General features: G+C 39.8%; 2 protein-coding genes across 4 annotated transcripts in view; one reads left to right on the forward strand and one right to left on the reverse strand.

Annotated features, from left to right (window-relative positions):
- The window catches only part of MCPH1 (microcephalin 1), a 229,912-nt gene that overhangs the window by 118,184 nt on the left and 92,353 nt on the right, over nt 1-19,375 (forward strand). The window contains exon 13 of one of the 2 annotated variants that reach the window (XM_055334856.1): nt 16,639-16,794. The exons of the other annotated variant lie outside the window; for it this stretch is intronic. Within the exon in view, the coding sequence (XP_055190831.1) occupies nt 16,639-16,719 (81 nt within the window). The 3' untranslated portion in view covers nt 16,720-16,794. Of the gene's footprint in view, nt 1-16,638; nt 16,795-19,375 lie in introns of those variants that run through there. 2 annotated transcript variants of the gene reach the window in all.
- The window catches only part of ANGPT2 (angiopoietin 2), a 54,253-nt gene that overhangs the window by 13,585 nt on the left and 21,293 nt on the right, over nt 1-19,375 (reverse strand). The window contains exons 2-5 of one of the 2 annotated variants that reach the window (XM_055334860.1): nt 10,843-10,998; nt 7,140-7,261; nt 2,724-2,956; nt 674-804 (exon numbers count right to left, since the gene is read on the reverse strand). In XM_055334860.1, the coding sequence (XP_055190835.1) occupies nt 674-804; nt 2,724-2,956; nt 7,140-7,261; nt 10,843-10,998 (642 nt within the window). The remainder of the gene's footprint in view (nt 1-673; nt 805-2,723; nt 2,957-7,139; nt 7,262-10,842; nt 10,999-19,375) is intronic. The other variant, XM_055334861.1, reaches the window with a different exon arrangement.

The raw sequence follows: 19,375 nt of genomic DNA on the forward strand, positions 1-19,375 counted from the left end.
ATATGCTTCAGCCACACCCTCGCAACTGGGAAAAAAATAAGTCAATTTAGCTTTGGGACATCCTTGACAAAGCAGGAAAAACCATTGATTGTATTGAGTCTCTACTGCTGAGTACGTGCCCTCTTACGAGCTGTCTAATGAAATGTGAACTGTCTATAAATCACTTTTGCAAACCAGGGTACCACGGTTGTGTCAAAGAAAAGCTTTTGTGTGGCTGTTTTAGTTGTTAGCTAAATGAGACTTTTTTTTTTTTTTTGTGGAATTACCAATGCTACTTGAAATAACAATTGAAAAACAAACTAGTTGTTTATTTGAACTCTAGTATTCGGAGAACGTTTTCTTTAAAAGTAATGAAATGAGTCTGACACTTGAGGGAAAACGATGGACAGTATGATTAAGTTAAATGCAAGGAGAAGAGGAATTAGATGTCTTCTGATGATAAGATAGAAATTTCTACATCATTGACATGCCCGGTCAGTATCTGTGTGCAGTGGCTAGACTTGGAGTCCTTGGCAAGTACTCCGTGTGGGGTAGACGCTCAGTACATGTTTGTTGCTTTGCTTTGCATGAAGTTGGGAAAGGTCTGGGTGTGTAAAATGCAGTGTGGTTCCTCTGCTTCTAAAATAGTGTGTTTACAGCCAGGAAGTTGAAACCAGGACACTAACCACCATACCTTTATCTCCTCTGTGGAATTAGGGAATGTTAGCGTATAGATGCCATTGGTTGTCAGTCCTGACTTGAATACTTCTGCACAGTCTCTGAAAATGATCTGCTCTTCCTTAGCAACAAAGGAGTCCTTAGGTGCTTTAAAAAAATACAGGAAAGCATTTAAAGAGAGTTCATGGAAAGATACAAGTTTATTATTTTGAAATGCACTTAAGTTTTATTACATTTGAATTCTTATAATAAGTAAAAAGGACACATCAGTTTTTATCCTTTCCAAAAACATTACTCCTTTAGTCTGTTCTGCATTAGTTCTCAAAGATTATCACCAGTAATCCATACTTCTTTTTTTTTTACCATCAACATGTAATGCAAGTACTTTGTAATTAGCTATAGTAAACAATTACTTAAAAAAAATCTTCCACCTTGACTAGAATCACATAGTTATTGCGAAAGAACAACAACAAAAAAAGAATGTACAAACAGTGTCCCCTCTACAGTGGCTGCGGGGCATATCCCGTCAGCCATGATCTTATCCAGGCTGTGGATGTGTTTTCTCCTTTTTTTAAAAAGACTTTTAAAAAGTCTCCTTTTTTAAAACTGACCTCAGTTTTATCTGAGGTCAAGTCTTGATACATTTCTTTAGACTATTGGGTAAGGACCTTAAGTATTCTTTAGATTTTAAGCAAATGTCCCATTATAGTTTGTGTTCAAGAGGAGCCATTAATTTATCTTTGTCTTTGAAATTCTAAATCTAAAAATCCTTCAAATTTTTACTCTGCTGTCAACATTTAGATTTCCCAATCCTTTTTACCCTAAAAAAGTGTGTGTGTGTGTGTGTGTGTGTGTGTGTGTGTGTGTGTGTGTGTGTTCTTGCAGGTATTTGTATTCATTCTGGAGACGCACCAGAGCATGGGCATATAGCACAAATGTGTGGGTAGGTATCACAAGTGGACAGAGGTTCTATCTTCACATCACCTTGAGACATATGGGAAAAGGAAACCCTTTTCTGTTACCCTCTCTCCTGTGCTGTTTTTTTCTGCCGAGATTTGAGCTGCATGATTTTCTCTACTTTGGCTCACCAGAGCTAACACCTCACATTATCTCGTTCCCACTAGATGTCAGATGATTGCCTTTTCCTTCTCTATGGATGTGAAAAAGTACTTTTTTCTAAATGATAAGAGTGAATCTCCAGTTGGAAGGCAGGTATTGGCAACTGGCCCTCTGGTGTCAATCCTGCCACTTATCATCAAGAATGGGCGATTTTTATTCATTTCCTTGTCTAAGTGTTTCTGTTAAAATTGAGATAACTGCATGACTCGAGGGTGATGTGAAAATGTACTATTTTTTGTGAAAATGAAGAATATCTTCACCTGATTCATATGTAAATGTATCTATGTCAAAAGAATCCAAGTTTAAAGGACATTAGGAAATAAATCATAGTAAGAACTAGAATCAATTCATTTTAGAAAAAGAAAACATAAAATGGAAATCCCACATAGATTATATACCACATTTCTAAGTAATGACTGAAGATGCCTCTCTTCCTCCCTCTCAAATCCAAGAGAAATTGAAAGGTAAAACAGTAATAAAGTAGGCACAATATATCTAAGGATGAGCTGAGAGAAGGGAACCGACATCCACATTGCCATGAATGGCAAGATTTAATTATTTGTAATGGCTGAATAATATTCCATTATATATATGTATATGTATACTTTTATATATATTTCACATCTTCTTTATTTATTCATCTATCTATGGACACTTGGCAGCTTCCTTAATCTGGCTTTTGTGAATAATGCTGCAGTAAACATAGAGGTGCATATATCTTTTTGGATTAGTGCTTTTGCATTCTTTGGGTAAATAATCAGGAGTAGAATCACTTCCTCCTTTTTATTTGGTTCTGTGTTGAGACCCTGTAAAGCTTTTGTATGAAACATGTAAGAGAAATAGTCCTTTTCTGAATGATAACATTTTTTTTTAGAAATTTGAGAGTTTCACTTACTAATTAGTGGCAATGAAAATGGAAGAAAAAATGACATGTAAACTTGACTTACAGTTTGATGGTGATATCATAGTCAATAAACTATGAACTGTCTCCATCAGATCATGTTGCTGCTTCTGGAGAACCGAATTATTCACTGTGGCGGTCACTAACTGTTTTTCTAGTTCTTCAATGATGGAGTTTTGCTTGGATACTAACACCTGGAGCTGATCTTTCTCTTCTTTTATTGACCGTAGTTGAACTATATGCTTGTCTTCCATGTCTAGTACTTTCTTTTCCAGGAAACTTGAAAAGGGAAATAATTGTTAGTTTAGTGAAAGGTTTTCTGATTGCTTTGCTTTGTAGACATTGAGTCAGTTTCATAATTCTTATGTAATTTTTAATATTTATTGAATTTCTGTTTCTCCAAGACACTCTGTGAAAATGTTAAAGGAGTGGCCACAGCCTTAAAGAAGCTCTCAAACTTGCCAAGAACAGTAGATAAATAGGTATGACATAGATATGAGTATAGAATTTGCTGGTAAAAATTAAGGCTTGTAATTAGGAGTTATCACATGGAGTGCCCTTGAAGACTGTGGTTTTGCTGTAGGAGACTGTGGGCAAAGAGAAGGCAGCCTCAGTGTTGGGAACACACGTGGGCAGGTGGAAAGATGAGTGGAAAACCCAGGCTGAGAGCCTCATATCCGTGCATGAATCCCTATGTAACCTGTGTCATAGATGCATAAAGTTTTTCTATTTTCTACCTAAAATCATTTCTAGTACAAGCGCGTACAGGCAATACACTTTGGAAGCACCCTGTGATGCTTGACCTAGACAACGTAAAAAAGGGACATTTTTAAATTATTAATCTATACTGTCTTCAAAGTGACATTGCTGAAATTTGTTATCCAGCTGTCTTTCATGGTCTCTAATATTCTGTGAGGAGGCATAAAAGAAAGATGGGTTGATCCCATGGTCCAGTGTGTGAACACTCCAGAAGGGATATTTATTTAAAAAAAAAAAAGTTTCAAACCTATACCAGTATAGCTCCAGAGGGTAGTTGGATCTTGATCTAAAATAGTTAACATTAAGATTAAATACAAACATGTATTGGAGAGTTTAGCTCAGGATCAGGTCACCCCGAAGCATGCTGGCTCTGAGAGCAGTACCATGTGATGAGTACAGAAGCACATAGCATTGCATTTAAAGCTATAAGGAGTCTCAGATCACACATATTCTAGGGAATCATTTTGCAAAATGCAGATTGGGACCCATTACTGGCTTGGGAAATCCATTTAATGAGTGACAATCAACATTTTTTAAATGAGAGAAAATTAATTAAATAGGGTAAAATAAATGAAATATGGGTGTAAATTCTTAGCAAGGACTTGGCACATTGTAACAAATAACCATGGTTGAGAGTGATGAGTGGTGGAAGAAAGGAGATGGAGCAGCATGGGGTATGCACACGTTGTTTGACAGCTCACTCGTTAGCATGGCACTTGATTTTCTGATATAGGATAATCAATTTGATCAGCACCATAAAAGTTGGACTTAGGTGCAGGTTACCTTTTTATTAACATAGGTCATGGTCAGTTGAGAAATGTGAGGATGTATCCTGTATGGGCAGAAATAACTAAGGTTCTTCAGAAGGGAAGAGTATCAATGTAGTACTTTTCCATAATAATAATCTCTGTAACAATAATCACAATTTAATTGAACTGGTACAAGTAGCCCTTAAATGAATCATTTATTTTTAAAAGGAAAAAAAAAGAATGATAAGATGAAAAACACATAGTAATTTTCACCTTCTGCTGGTGACCCTAAAAATATTACAGTGTCAATTTTTAGAAAAACGACCCTAATAAGTACTCTGATTTCATTGGAAACTATTCTGTAATGAAAACAGTTGCACTTTGGGGGAAATATTGAAGGTAATTTAAAGGTATAGTTTGTCACATGTGCAAAACATTCACATATATGTTTACTGATGTCCTTGCAAATGAAATCCTAGGCTAGTAACAATGTAAGGCACCTGAAAACACAGTAGGCCAAAGTCACTGAGGGACGAAAAAATCATCTGTACAGTTTTCACATTTTTATTTATTTACACTCATTGATGGAAATCTTGTTATCGTCACTTCATTTCATATTTGTGAAAAAGAGATTGTGGCTTCTGCAGCTGCTAAAAAGACTATTCTTCCTGCAGGTATAGATTTGTTATGTGTGGTTTTTAGGACAAGGCCATTGATAAAAAGCTATCCCTTTCAGGGTCTGTACTTTGGCAGGTCATTCAGAAACAGTCCATTTACAAGTCTGGTGTCTGAGTGAGATATTTGCCATTCAAGTTGACCCGCACTGCTGTTGTAAGTTACGTAAAACTGTAGTTTGTTAGGTACGTTTGACAAGGTGGTTTTATGGTAGAAATGTATTGTTTAAATTGAGTATCCTATAAAACTAGATACACAGTATTGGAAAATTGTGTGAAATTGTGAAAATTCCCCAGATTAAACTGGGGGAAAATGTGAAAGATTTAAGTGAAAAAAAAAAATGTGAAAGACCACATATGCAAGAGTAGCCGGAAAATACAGCAAGCTTCAGGATGGGTGGAATTACTGTTTTATACATTGTCCAGCTTTAACATACAAAGAAATTTCGCCCTATCATGGATGATCAAAAGATGTAGGGAAAGTTGTTGGTTGTATTTCAAAGCAATTCCAACTGACTGAGTATAACAAAGTTTACTTGTAGTAAGTGAGAACATTAAGCAGTGTATCTAAACTTGAGAATAAGATTTATACTTCTCTAGGCAAGAGGCAATATGATTTGGCGATTATTTACAAAGATGATACTCCGGTAACAAAACTGACTTACTTAATGAATAATATCAGTGTTAATATCAATAATATCAGCATATGAAATTAGAAATGTAAGGAAGGAACAGTTTTCAGTTCCAGGCTGCATTCAACAAACTGGACATGGCCCAGACAGTATTGTTCTGGCAAGCAACTAAAGTAGTCATTCAGCCCCCGTATCTTCCCATTACTGCGACATCATTAAATAATAGAACATTATTAAATAAAACCATCTGAAGAAAATGAAATTGGAGAGATTGTTGCATCTCAATTTTGGTCTCAAACTTTTATTTACTACTCTGCAGAAGAAAAAAAATTGAAACCTAAAGAAAAATACTTGAATTAAAAAATCTATTTGCAGGGATCCCTGGGTGGCGCAGCGGTTTAGCGCCTGCCTTTGGCCCAGGGCGCGATCCTGGAGACCCGGGATCGAATCCCACGTCGGGCTCCCGGTGCATGGAGCCTGCTTCTCCCTCTGCCTGTGTCTCTGCCTCTCTCTCTCTCTCTCTCTCTCTCTCTCTCTCTCTCTCTCTCTCTGACTATCATTAAAAAAAAAAATCTATTTGCTTTTCAAAACCCTCAGTCATGAGTTAAACTTGTTACCCAAAGAACAGAAAGAATTATTTCAGCTGAGTTCCCAATTAACAGGAAACAATGATTGTAAGATAGTAAGTTTAAGACAAGAAGTTTGTTGTTTTTTTTGGTTGAGAATAAAGAATTATGTAAGAAATTATGTAGCTGTGAAATACAGTACCATTCTCCGTGTCACACATACAGCAGTCTTGGTTAGAAACAGGTGAATAAGCACACTTAGCCTCATAACATCCTCAACTGCAATAAGCCTTTGAAAATCCCCACCAATCACCTCAACCTGTTGTTGTATTGGTTTTCTTGGGATTTTCCTAGATCTTTTTTTTTTTAATTTTTATTTATTTATGATAGTCACAGAGAGAGAGAGAGAGAGAGAGAGAGGCAGAGACACAGGCAGAGGTAGAAGCAGGCCCCATGCACCGGGAACCCGACGTGGGATTCGATCCCGGGTCTCCAGATCGCGCCCTGGGCCAAAGGCAGGCGCTAAACTGCTGCGCCACCCAGGGATCCCCGATTTTTCTAGATCTTATTCAAATATGAACAATATATTTATTATTAACTTCTGTTTTTACTTGACCATATTCTTAAGAGTAACCATTGTATCATGACATGCGCATTGTTTACAGTTTAAAGGTAGTTTTCTGGCTGTGGATCATTCTGCATTGGAAACAACGAAGTTCCCAGAGGTGAAGAACTATTAAAATGCCTAGGCCAGTGTTACTTTTACTCCATGATACTGGCGTTATTTTGTCATAGGTTAATTTGTGCAGTACTGAGGTGAGTTTGGGGAACTCACTGGAAGAGAGACTCTTTAAGGGGCCAGAAGATGAAAAAATGGAAGACTGGGTTAGAAGGCATAGCCACTTCCATATTTCTTCCCATACCCACTCTCGACCTTTCTGAGGTGTCTGATCCTGACACTACATATTAAGAAATCTGACATTCTGGAAGCCATGCTTACAATTAATAGTCACATGAAATAGGCTTTCAGATCCAGAAAGTGTGAAATTCTGAATTACAGATTTTTTGTGTGTTTTTATTACCTGTTCTTATCTTGCAATTTGTTTATTTCACTGGTCTGATCCAAAATCTGTTTTTCCAATTTGTTGGTGGAAAGGGAATGTTCCAGAAGCTGAAGTTCAAGTCTTGTTGTCTGATTTAATACCTAAATGTAACAAAATAAAATTCCCATTTGTCATTTTTAAAGTTACATATAACTTCCTTTTAATTAAGTCAGCTAAATTATAGGAAAGCATAACTAAAGCATTTTTTTATGTACCCAAGTATCTTATTTTGGCATATTCTTCATTTTCGGAAAGCGCTTGTAGTCCTGGATTGCATCAGAATGTGGGTTTTTTTTTTTCACCGTGTCTTTTTTTGGAAAATGTTTAGTAGTTCTGGACAGTGGTATTTGTGTCAAATAATATAATGCTGTTCTTCTCGTTTTGCCATGTTTCAGCCTTTCTTTTCACACAGTGAGACAAGTGGGCATATAAATGGTCATATTTAATACATCAGAAGTTGTTGGTAAATGGAAAAGGTTCTTGGTTCTGCTCAAAACTAAATCTTCTCTTATTTATCAGTAGACGACATGATTAGAAGTCACATGCTTTCATTCTATAAAACTATAGCTCATTTTTAACCTGAAATTTCCTAGTTTGTATTCACGTTTAGCTTTTTGTTTTCTGTTTCTCTTTTTTTGATTTAAAAAATATTAACCGAATAGGAAACAATAATACATCAATATGAAGTAGGAGCTCAGTGTTGCTCCATGGGCCTCTCTGGCCTACGCCATATGCAATATCTCTGTTCCCATTGTGTTCTAACAACTTTGAGGATGAATTCCTTGGCGTTTGGCTGCCTTCTAGCAGGAAGAGTCTGTTACTCACATCCTCTGGGTCATGGTTATTCAGGATGTGACATCACGTGTAAGCTTAAGGCAGAATTGTTGCCCAAGAATAAGGGTCCTTGAAAGAACCATTGTTTGCTCAGGGTTGGTGTCATTCATAAAAGGCTTGGCTGGGTCCCACCAAGTAGCTTTCAGAATAGCCCTGTCCTTAGTCAACGCAGGAGGAGTTCACACCATGAACATTCTTATGAATGAGTGAAGGCATTGGCCAGCAGAAAGGTTGGGTTTTAGTATTAACACCTGGACTAAGGATTGGGCCTACATCTCCTTTGGGCCCAAATACTCTATATTGGTTATTCCTAAAGGGAACTGGCTACTTGGGTCTTTTATTCAATTCCTAAGGGCCATAAAATGAGCACAGTGGGCCAGAGGTGGGGAGGATGACATGTAGGTCCCGACTGACCCAGCATCAATGGTGAGGTTTTCATCACTTTCCCAGAGCCCCCCAGCTGCAGGTGACTGCCTAAATTATCCAGGTCAGGTGGTTGCCTGTTGCCTCTAAGCTCTCAGACCTCCACCTATGTCTCATTGTCTGTTTGAATAGCCTCTCACTCTCACAGGATATAGGAATCTTCTAATCAGAAAATGTTGTGTTTGGATTTAAACCCATTTCACACAGTAATTGCTCAGCAGTGCCGTATTAGGTTTGGTGCGTAATTCAGTCCCTTGACATCCGTAGGTTCAGCCATTTTAATGTTTAGTTGGATATTATAGGCTGTTTTCTTCTCAGTCATCTCCTGATTTTCCTCTTATCATGGATCATCTGAACCTAGTTTCACAATAGATTTTTTTTTAAAAATCATGTGACCCAAAGCTCAATAAAAAAAAAAGCCTGCCTCACACAGCATTGCCTTATGTCTTACACTTTATTTCCACTGCCTGAAGATATAAGAAATGTTACACTCCCCAGACATTTTTTGGATGAGCTCGATTTCCCCACCAGTTTTGCTGTCAACAGGCAAGGGATGTGAGTTGAGCGTTATGATTTATTTTAATGATTAACTGTGAATATATTGATACATTTACTTTAAAATTTTTATCTTTTTGTTTTTAGCTTTTATTACCTTTTGGGATTACAGTTTTCATATCTTGTGATCCATCATGTAATACAGCTATATTTTTCCTACATTGTTCTAATATTATGGAAAGATCTCTCAAGAAGTAAATTCTTATTCTGTCCTCAGATAAAAATCCTTTATTCTCCTACCACTTTCCTCATGTTTTCCCCTACTTTATCCAGCAGTTCTTAGGGAGACAGTGTAAGAACACTTGTACCATCCTAGATGTGATCTTATTACAGCTGGGAGGCTTGTTGTTTCCCTTACATCATATCCCCTTCTGTTCATGTCTAACATTTCTTTTAGCTGAAGTAGCATATAGGAATAATACGTTGCAGAAGTTATTTCTATTAAATCTTTCTTTCTCTCTTTTTAAGCATTACTTACAACTCAGGGAGGTACTGACTTCATAAACCTATAAAGAAGCCAGAGTTAGGAATCAGAATGCAGATTCAACAATGAAGAGACTTGAATTTGGAGCATCTTAATAAATTCCACCCATAGTCCTTTTTCTCACCTGGAGTATTCTTTTTTTTTTTTCTTTTAAGTTTTTATTTATTTATGAGAGAGAGGCAGCATGGATGGAGGGAGGGGTCCAGAGGAGGGAAGAGCAGACTTCCCACTGAGTAGTGGGCCCCATGTGGAACTCGATCCCAGGACCCTGGGATCATGACCTGAGCCAAAGGCAGATGCTTCACCAACTGAGCCCCCCGGGTGTCCCGCACTCTCATCCCCACCCACTCTGTCCCAGTGGACTATTCTTACTCAGTCACAGGTTGTGTGTCATTTGGTATGACTTGATGAATTTCGTTTTGATGTTTAATGTCTTGGTGTTATCATTTTGTTATCTTCATATTCCTCTCTCCTACTGCTGTTAATCAGCAGCTCATAAAATCTGCGAGCTAAAAGGGTGCAGCCAGTCTAAGACCCAGCCCTCACTTTATAGTTAAAACCCCCGAGGTCCACAGAAGCGGGTGCCTTGCTCAGATTCACTCACCCCGTTGATGGCGGGGCTCGAGCCATCAGGGAACTTGAGGCCTTCTGCAGATGGGTAAGCCCTCGGTGCCACGACCACTGCTGCTTGTAAACTCTTTGCCACTTTGTCTATAAACTTATGCCACAAATTATTTTCACAGTTCTTTGAGATTTGGTTGTATCTTAAAAGTTAGATTGAAGAACAAAGTTTCTTACACTCTGCTTCGGTGCCTTTCATTTCTCAAATGCATGAAACAGTTAAGAACTTATCCAGAAGATACCCAGTGAGGCAGAGGGGCACTTATCATGTAGCTGTCAAGTATGCATCATATGAAATGACTCACAGGTCTTTAGTAGAAAAGATATAATTTAACCTCAGTATTAAAGATGAAAACAGCCACCTGGGTGGCTCAGTCAGTTGAATGTCTGACTCTTGATTTCCACTCAGGTCATGATCTCAGGGTCATGGAATGGAGCCCCATGTCTGGTTTTATGCTCAGTGATGAGTCTGCTTGGGATTCTCTCTCTTTCTCTCTCTCTCTCTCTCTCTCCCTTTTCCCTCACCTCTGCCCTCCCCTGCCACCTCCCTCTCTAAAATAAATAAATAAATCTTAAAAAAAGATGAAAATATGTTTCCTTATTTTAAATTCTTATCTAACTACAAATTTTTATTTTCATATCATTTTTTTCCTGCTACCTTCACAGTTTCTTCATTTTCCCACTATTGAATCAGGTAACCATGTGGCCCAATTTCTTGCTAGTAGCTAGTCTAGCTACCATTACACGTTTTGTTTTAGTGCTTACTTGTGCTTCGACATCTGTTAACTTCCGTGTTTGCTCTGCTGTTTGATTTAGTAGGTTTGTTCCAATTTCTATCATCACGGCAGTCTGGTTCTGTACTGCATTCTGTTGCATCTCTACCATCTCTTTCTTCATGTTGTCCTGTATGTAATTCTCAAGCTGGAAGATAACATGTATCAGAAACACAGTGGACAAATGATCAAAAACCTCATCCCTCAGTATTTTCCCTTTCCTTTAAAAAAATCTTTTTGGAAGACCTGTGCCTTGCTCTAATCTTGCTGGTTGGTTGGTTGGTTGGTTGATTGGTTAGTTGATTGGTTGGTTGGTTTTCTCACTAGCAGTACAATGCAGTGTGATTTTATGTTGACTTAAAATCTGGCAGCTTAGTCACATCATGTGCAGGACAGAGTGATGGTTTTTTTTTGGTCACCTCTAGAAGGCCACACCTTGGCCAGCAGGGGAGGCAGTGAGGCCCCAGCTCAGAGGTGGGCAGAGGGTGGTGCTGTCAGCAGGCATGTCAAGCTGCAGGTCTGTCCACGTTCAGCAGAACAGGAAAATTTGATTCTAAGAAGCATCACTGTTTCTCTCACATTCTAGACTCGTAGTTTCTTGAAACAGAGACTTGGGAAGCCTAAGATAGAGTATGAGAAATGGCTCACCGTTGGATTACCCCATCACTCACAGCATCACTCAGTCCCGTGTTCTGCGGGCGCCTCTGCTTGGCTTTTAGCTTGTTCATCACACATGGGACCCATTAAGTCTTCCTAACATGTATGAGTTTTCACAAGTTCATCACGTCAGGTGCCAGGCAAAGTCATAATCCTGCACTAGGACCTTCATCACTTCACATGCTGGGTGTGTGGGCAATGCCAACTCAACACAAGGGAGTGAAGAAGCTAATTCCACTGCTGTGGGCATAGATACCTATGTCTTTGGTAGTAAGATCACATCATTAAATATTAAATGTGGGATGTCCAGTGTGTGGGAAAGAGCATGGGGGCTTTGGGCTGTGGACACTTGCTCTCCTATTCTTCCTCCAGTCTGGGGATGTTGCTTAACTTTAGGGGTGCCCAATGTCCTCCTGCACCAAACAGTGTTTCTGACTGGTCAGAGAAATTTTTGAAGGATCAGCTAAGCCCTGCTTTTACAGTCACCGTGTGCATATATAACATTGGATACTTAAAAAGTAATTTCCTTTCATTTTTGTATTGCAGGGTGATCCTCCGGTAGGAGCCACAATTCTATTCATTAACCCAAAGTACAAGTTCACGAGGACAGAAAGCCCTATTTTTGTTTTTTTTCCTTCATAGTTATAACTGAGAATTTTTTTTAATTCAATCGAACAATTGAAAGATGAGTTTAAAACTCCTTGTAATGCCTTTCTTTAAAACTTGTAATTCTCTGCACAGAAACCATTCATAGAACCAGTCACCAAACATCGTTTCTCCTACAGTCTTAACCACGGAGTAATTCTGTACTTCTGCCCGTAAGAGTAAGAAAGCAGAATGGGGAGGGTAGTGTTTCTCCCTTAGAGTCCAAGGCTTCTTGGTCGGTGCAACTTATAAACTGTGCCTTGGGAGATATTTTAATAAGTCTCAGGATTGGTATTAGAACTGTGGGTTTACTGCTTGCATTTCTTGCTTGCCATTGACTCTGCCCCTCCACCGTGCACGTCCCATCTCCCTCCTTGTCGTTATGGCCAGGGTTAATGGGCGCTCCCTGGTTCTCCCAGTCACCGGGCAGATAGTGCGAAACCTGACCATTCCTGCAGCTTCATCACTTGAAAAGTCTCGCAAGTGAAGCCTTTCCTTCTCCATATGAACCAAAATAGGTTAGACCACTGTAAAAACATGAAATCACATGCTATTCCTTGACAGTCCAAGAAATATCTCTAATACCAACTTCATAAAATCTGAAGAGTGAAACCCTTGTGAAGCCTGAGTTAACTGGCTGGTTGATAACTAGCCCAAGCATTTTTGTGGCTACGTTCTTTCTTAATTTATGCTTCCTCCCTTCCCCTGCCTTTTTAAAATTTTAATTTTATGATTTGAAGAGACAATTTATAAGAACTCGACAGAAGTTTATTTCTCCTTTCCATCCCTCCCTCTCTCTCTGCTCTCCCTCTCGTTCACATACTCTCTCACACACACAGACACTCTCCCTCTTTCTCATCACCATGGGAGTAATAGAATTTTTGAGGTTAAAGTTAAAGCTAAATAAGTCATCCAGAGGAGTTGTCTTAGTTACTCTTAACACCCAGCAAAGATAATATTTAGAAAGACTTATTCTGGAAAGTTTGGGCTTATTAAAGATATGTTCAAGCTGGAGTTTGGTTTAAGTCCATACTCTGAAGTAATAATTTATAAACTAGTGTAATAAAGGTCTTAATTCCCTTATTGATTTTAGTACTTAAGCACTAAAATAAAAATGATTTGGTCCGTTGTCACTCTAAATCATATAACCAGAGGAGGAAAGGGGGTCCTTTGGTCCCTCCCCCCATCCTAGAACTACAGGGTCAAAAGTGGTTACAACCATCAAGACACATTTGAGAAGCTTATTTATAATCCGACATTTTAAAGTCAACTTCCCATTTAAAATCAGACTCAAGTACTTTAAAAACCATAAAAGACCCAATTTTTATAAGTAGAAAATTTTAACATTATTACCATAACTTTTTCTAAGCTTGAAAACAATAGAATGCAGAACGCTTTTTAAGTCAGTATTTTTCAGGCTTTGGGGACGACAAAGTGCATGCACGTGGTGTGTGTGGGGGTGTCGTTAATGTTACATGAAAGCAAATTACAGATACACATATGCGTGTGCTGCGGGGGTACCTAGAGCACTTATGTCCACAGTATACATGCAGATAGCGTCTGCATAGGGTATATACAACTCAGTAAAGTAAAATCCTAGATGATACCCAGTATCTCATTGAGGTCTGGGGGATGAATGAGGAACAGACAGCGATATCAAGAAGTAGACATTTTTGGGGGATGCCTGGGTGGCTCAGCAGTTGGGCACCTGCCTTCAGTTCAGGTCTGATCCCAGGATCCCTGATCCCTGCAGGGAGCCTGCTTCTTCCTCTGCCTGTGTCTCTGCCTCTCTCTCTTGGTCTGTGTCTTTCATGAATAAGTAAATAAATATTAAAAAAAAAGAAGTAGACAGTTTTGTGTTGATTGCCAAAAAGGTTTGTGCTCTTACACTTGAAGCAGTGAAAATAAGATTTTAGGAGAAATGGGTGCTGTGACAACTGAGTACTCTTTCACAACAGAGAAGCCATACTTAGTCCTCTTCCTTCTTTCCTCATTTATTGCCCAGGAATGTATTTCTGTTTAGTATCACTTGTTTTTTACTGCCTGCAACTGAAGCCCAGAAATCTAGAAATCTGCCCAGTGCCATTCTGTCCTAGCGTAAGGAAGACTTTGTTCAAGGGAAAATGTGAGACGACTGAGATCTCCTCTGCCCCTGTGGGCAGTGTTGTGCTCCACTCTCCTTGGGCAGCCCTTTCTGTCTTTGTCATCTGCACTTAGCTGCTTTTCTCAAAACAGTTCCAAGATACTTGACCCTCCCCAGGGAGGAGATGGGGTTCTTCCTCCTTTCACACGGGTGGCTTCACACACTCATGTCTTGCAGGAATGTTTGACGTTGCCCTCATGTCAGAAGATGATCATGTGGTGATTCCGATTCATGGGTCCAAGTGCCTCCCAAAAAAAGGTCCCCCTTACAGTTTGAAGGATGGTGTGCACGTTCATTTTGCCCCCTTCTTAAATCATTGGTCTAAGCACTAAAAATGTGGGTCCTTGAGCTGTTTCTCTCTGCTTAGAGCTCAAGTAAATTATCTAAATTCCATGAACAGTTCAAGGCTATTGCTGTTATTGTAGTTGCATGAGGTTGTTGCTCAGTATTGGTTCGATTTATTAAAAAAGAGTGCACCCTAAGCATAGCCTTTCAAGTTGGCAATGCATCGGAGTTCAAGCAACCAGAGTAAACTATTTTAACATAGATAGATAGATAGATAGATAGATAGATAGATAGATAGATAGATAGATAAGATAGATAGATAAGATAGATGTAAAATATGTTCCGGGGTTTTTGATTACTCCTCCAACATTTGGAATGATTAAATTTGACAGGAAAAATAAGTTTGTTTGCAAGGTAACTATGGCAGATCGATTACATGTTAAAATGCTTCCCTTGCCACATTTCATCTCACCAAGATTATCATCATCATTTTTTCGACCAAAAGGAAAGTAATCTTGAAATTGGCTGGGGAAAGGAAAACACAGATAATGTACTAAAACTATCCCCAACTTCAAGATTGTGATCTTGGTCCCGTACCAACTATATAGTCCTTGGTTGAGAGATCTTTTCTTTTTAAATAAAGCTCCATGTCCTGATAACCTTTTCTAATTAATTAGTTTTTGTCCTCTGAATGCTCTAATTTCCCTAGGAAACCAACAAATTGCAGGAGGTTCCACTGCACTTTATCGCTAGCATTTCAACGTAGAAACAAATTACTCTTTTGCACACACACGCACCCTCAAAGAATGTTTCTTTGCTACGTCAGGACTACCTCCTGACTCGGTCCCACCTTCCCACCCGGTGTTCAGCATCCTCTTCTGTGTCTGAGTGGTCACAAAGCCCCTAACTGCACACAAGTCACCCATCCCTGAGTGTCATGGTTGCTTGGCAGCTCACATTACTCCCTCATGGTCGTGCCTGTTAGACGAAGTGCAGATTCCCTCACTTGGCGGCCCATACTCCTTCCCATCTGTCCTCTCCAGTCTCCCGGCCTGCTTTCCTCGGTGCACCTTGCCTCCTGGCTACGCCAGAGCCTTAGGCTACTTCGACCTCCAGCCCTCGCTGCCATCTGCCTTGGCCTGAGTCTCCTTTCCCCTTCCACGGCTATACACTGCCCCATCGCATGCCCTCCTCCAAGGCCTCCATGGTGCTGCTGGGTTGCCTTTTAATACCAAAAAAACATTCTGTACTTGTTTCATTGATTTTTAGATCCCCTCACACTACAGATTGATGTTCTTGTTTGCTTGGGATATGGAAGTTGTGTGTGCCCACACACCCTCATAGCAACACGCAAAGCATGTGCTCTTAAAATTAGCTTGAAAACTTGGAGGCAAGATTATTAAATCCAGGGATTTTCTGTTTGGAAGGCTTTTGACCTAATGTTCTTGGTTCCCTGTCATGAGGAAACTGAAATATCTTTTGAGGTTTCGGACAGAAAAGTGGTAAAATGGGTTTTCTTCCCGCTCCTTATAAAGTGTGTGGGGGTGTGTGTGCGCATGTGTTTAAATCTAGGGATTCTACTTCCTAAGTGCTCAGCAGTATTTAGGGTGACATGTGGAGGTTAAAGAGGAAAAGGCTGAGGACTCATGGCCCAAGCACATCTTTGTCCTCTGAAACACTAGCAGGAGTCAGCAGGCAAATATGTTGCTCATACACTGGAGATAGTGTTTAGATGCTCCGTCGGCTGGAAAGTTCTCCTGTTTCCTCTTCGTATTGACGCCATACTTGAATTTTTCCAGCCTAGAAAAGTCCATACCAAAGCCGTGTGCCTACCATTGACTGTCTGTCATTTCAGTCCTTTCTCTCCATGGCCAGAGTTAGGCACTTAAGGTTTTCAAGGATGTTAATAAGTAAACCTGTCTCCATCAGCATCACTCCATGGAGCCCACCCCACAGAGGCTCTTTCAAGTACTTCCTATAACTAATTTGTTCTATCTTTTTAGCTTGTTTCTATTAATAGTTTATGAGTGACCTTTTGTTATTTGATACTGTGTCTAGATAACCCCTTTCTTATTGAGGAAGACACAACGAGATGGAAAAATATTCCATGCTCACAGATTGGAAGAATTAATATTGTGAAAATGTCTATGCTATCCAGGGCAACTTATAGGTTCAATGCAATCCCTATACAAATACAAGGGACTATCTTCAGAGAGTTGGAACAAATCATCTTAAGATTTGTGTGGAATCAGAAAAGACCCCGAATAGCCAGGGGGAATATTAAAACAGAAAACCAGAGCTGGGGGCGTCACAATGACAGATTTCAGGTTGTACTACAAAGCTGTGGTCATCAAGACAGTGTGGTCCTGGCACAAAAACAGACACATAGATCAACGGAACAGAATAGAGAATCCAGAAGTGGACCCTCAACTCTATGGTCAACCAATATTTGACAAAGGAGGAAAGACTACCCACTGGAAAAAAGACAGTATCTTCAATAAATGGTGCTGGGAAAACTGGACATCCACATGCAGAAGAATGAAACTAGACCACCCTCTTACACCAGACACAAAGATAAACTCAAAATGGATGAAAGGTCTAAATGTGAGACAAGATTCCATCAAAATCCTAGAGGAGAACACAGGCAACACCCTTTTCGAACTTGGCCACAGCAACTTCTTGCAAGATACATCCATGAAGGCAAGAGAAACAAAAGCAGAAATGAACCGTTGGTACTTAATCAGGATAAAAACCTTCTGCACAGCAAAAGAAACAGTCAACAAAACTAAAAGACAACCTACAGAATGGGAGAAGATATTTGCAAATGACGTATCAGATAAAGGGCTAGCATCCAAGATCTATAAAGAACTTATTAAACTCAACACCCAAGAAACAAACAATCCAATCCTGAAATGGGCAAAAGCCATGAACAGAGATCTCACAGAGGAAGACATAGACATGGCCAACAAGCACATGAGAACATGCTCCGCATCACTGGCCATCAGGGAAATACAAATCAAAACCACAATGAGATCCCACCTCGCACCAGTGAGAATGGGGAAAATTAACAATACAGGAAACCACAAATGGTGGGGATGTGGAGAAAGGGGAACCCTCTTGCACTGTTGGTGGGAATGTGAACTGGTGCAGCCACTCTGGAAAACTGTGTGGAGGCTCCTCAGAGAGTTAAAATTAGACCTGCCCTACGACCCAGCAATTGCACTGTTGGGGATTTACCCCAAAGATAGAGATGCAGGAAACGCCGGGACACCTGCACCCCGATGTTTCTAGCAGCAATGTCCACAATAGCCACACTGTGGAAGGAGCCTCGGTGTCCATCAACAGATGATGGATAGAGAAGATGTGGTCTATGTGTACAGTGGAATATTCCTCAGCCATTAGAAACGACAAATACCCACCATTTGCTTCAACGTGGATGGAACTGGAGGGTATTATGCTGAGTGAAGTAAGTCAATTGGAGAAGGACAAACATTATATGGTCTCATTCATATGGGGATTATAAAAAATAGTGAAAGGGATTATAGGGGAAAGGAGAGAAAATTAGTGGGAAATGTCAGAGAGGGTGACAGACCATGAGAGACTCCTAACTCTAGGAAATGAACAAGGGGTGGTGGAAAGGGAGGTGGGCAGGGAGTGGGGGTGAGTGGGTGACAGGCACTGGGGGGCATTTGATGGGATGAGCACTGGGTGTTGTGCTATATGTTGGCAAATCGAACCTCAATAAAAAATATACAAAAAAATAAATTAAAAATTTAAAAAAGATTATCATGTTATCTCAAATAAAAATAGTTTTACTTAACTACAAAAAAGATAACCCCTTTCCTATTTTCACTGGTCATAAAGAGACCGAAAGTGTGCATGTTGATGACTATGAGCATGAAAACGTGATGGGGAGTAGAGCTGCATGCATCATTCGGTACCACGCTGAAGTTAATAGCTTGTCCCCCTCCTCCTGTGACTGACAAAATTTTAAATAATTTGAATACAGTATATCTATGCTCCCTTAAGCCATATTTCTTTACTTAATCTGTGAGTGTAACTACATATCTCTCTTCAATATTTAATTGGGGGTTTTCATCCCATAAGTTCGCATCTCTTTGCCTCTTTGCATGTTTCCCTCAGAAGAGAGTATATTTTTCCCCTCAAAGCATCCCAGTCATTTCCTACTGATAAAATGGCTATTTTTTTCATCAGTATCAGCCATTTTACATATATGCCCTCTTAAGTACACTGAGGCTGGTATAGTAACATAAATGAATTAGGTCATCTCATATGGGAAAAGGTGCCATGTTTTACATGTGTGTGGCTTTTAAAAGGGTTCTTACAGTACGTATGTATTTACCCCAACGTTTGCTAGAGCTCTGGCTCACAACACCTTGTAGGTACTCCCGAGGCAGCGGAGCCAGTAAATGCAGCAGATGTTCTAAGATGATAGATGATATAAGTTTGCTTATATAAAGCAAGAATGGTAATAGCAGTTTGCATATGCAAGATGGTTTTATATGAATTTCCTTGTGTATGAACATATATGTCGTGTACAGGGTATATTTCTTTATATATTAACTCTGTGTTTCTGTATTCATCCGTTAATTCGGCAATTTCGCTTGACTGTCCTATGCCTTCGCTTGGGTGTCCCCCGGACCGGGGCCTAGCCAGAGGCATGCAGGCAGCAGGACAGGCCGGGGCGGGGCGGCTGCGGGGCTCGGTGGGCCCCCACCGTGGCGACGGGGAGCCCGAGAGCCACCCCCCACCGCCACCTGCGGCGAGACAGGGC

This window comes from Nyctereutes procyonoides, unplaced genomic scaffold, assembly GCF_905146905.1.
Source record: "Nyctereutes procyonoides isolate TBG_1078 unplaced genomic scaffold, NYPRO_anot_genome, whole genome shotgun sequence".
NCBI lineage: Eukaryota > Metazoa > Chordata > Mammalia > Carnivora > Canidae > Nyctereutes > Nyctereutes procyonoides.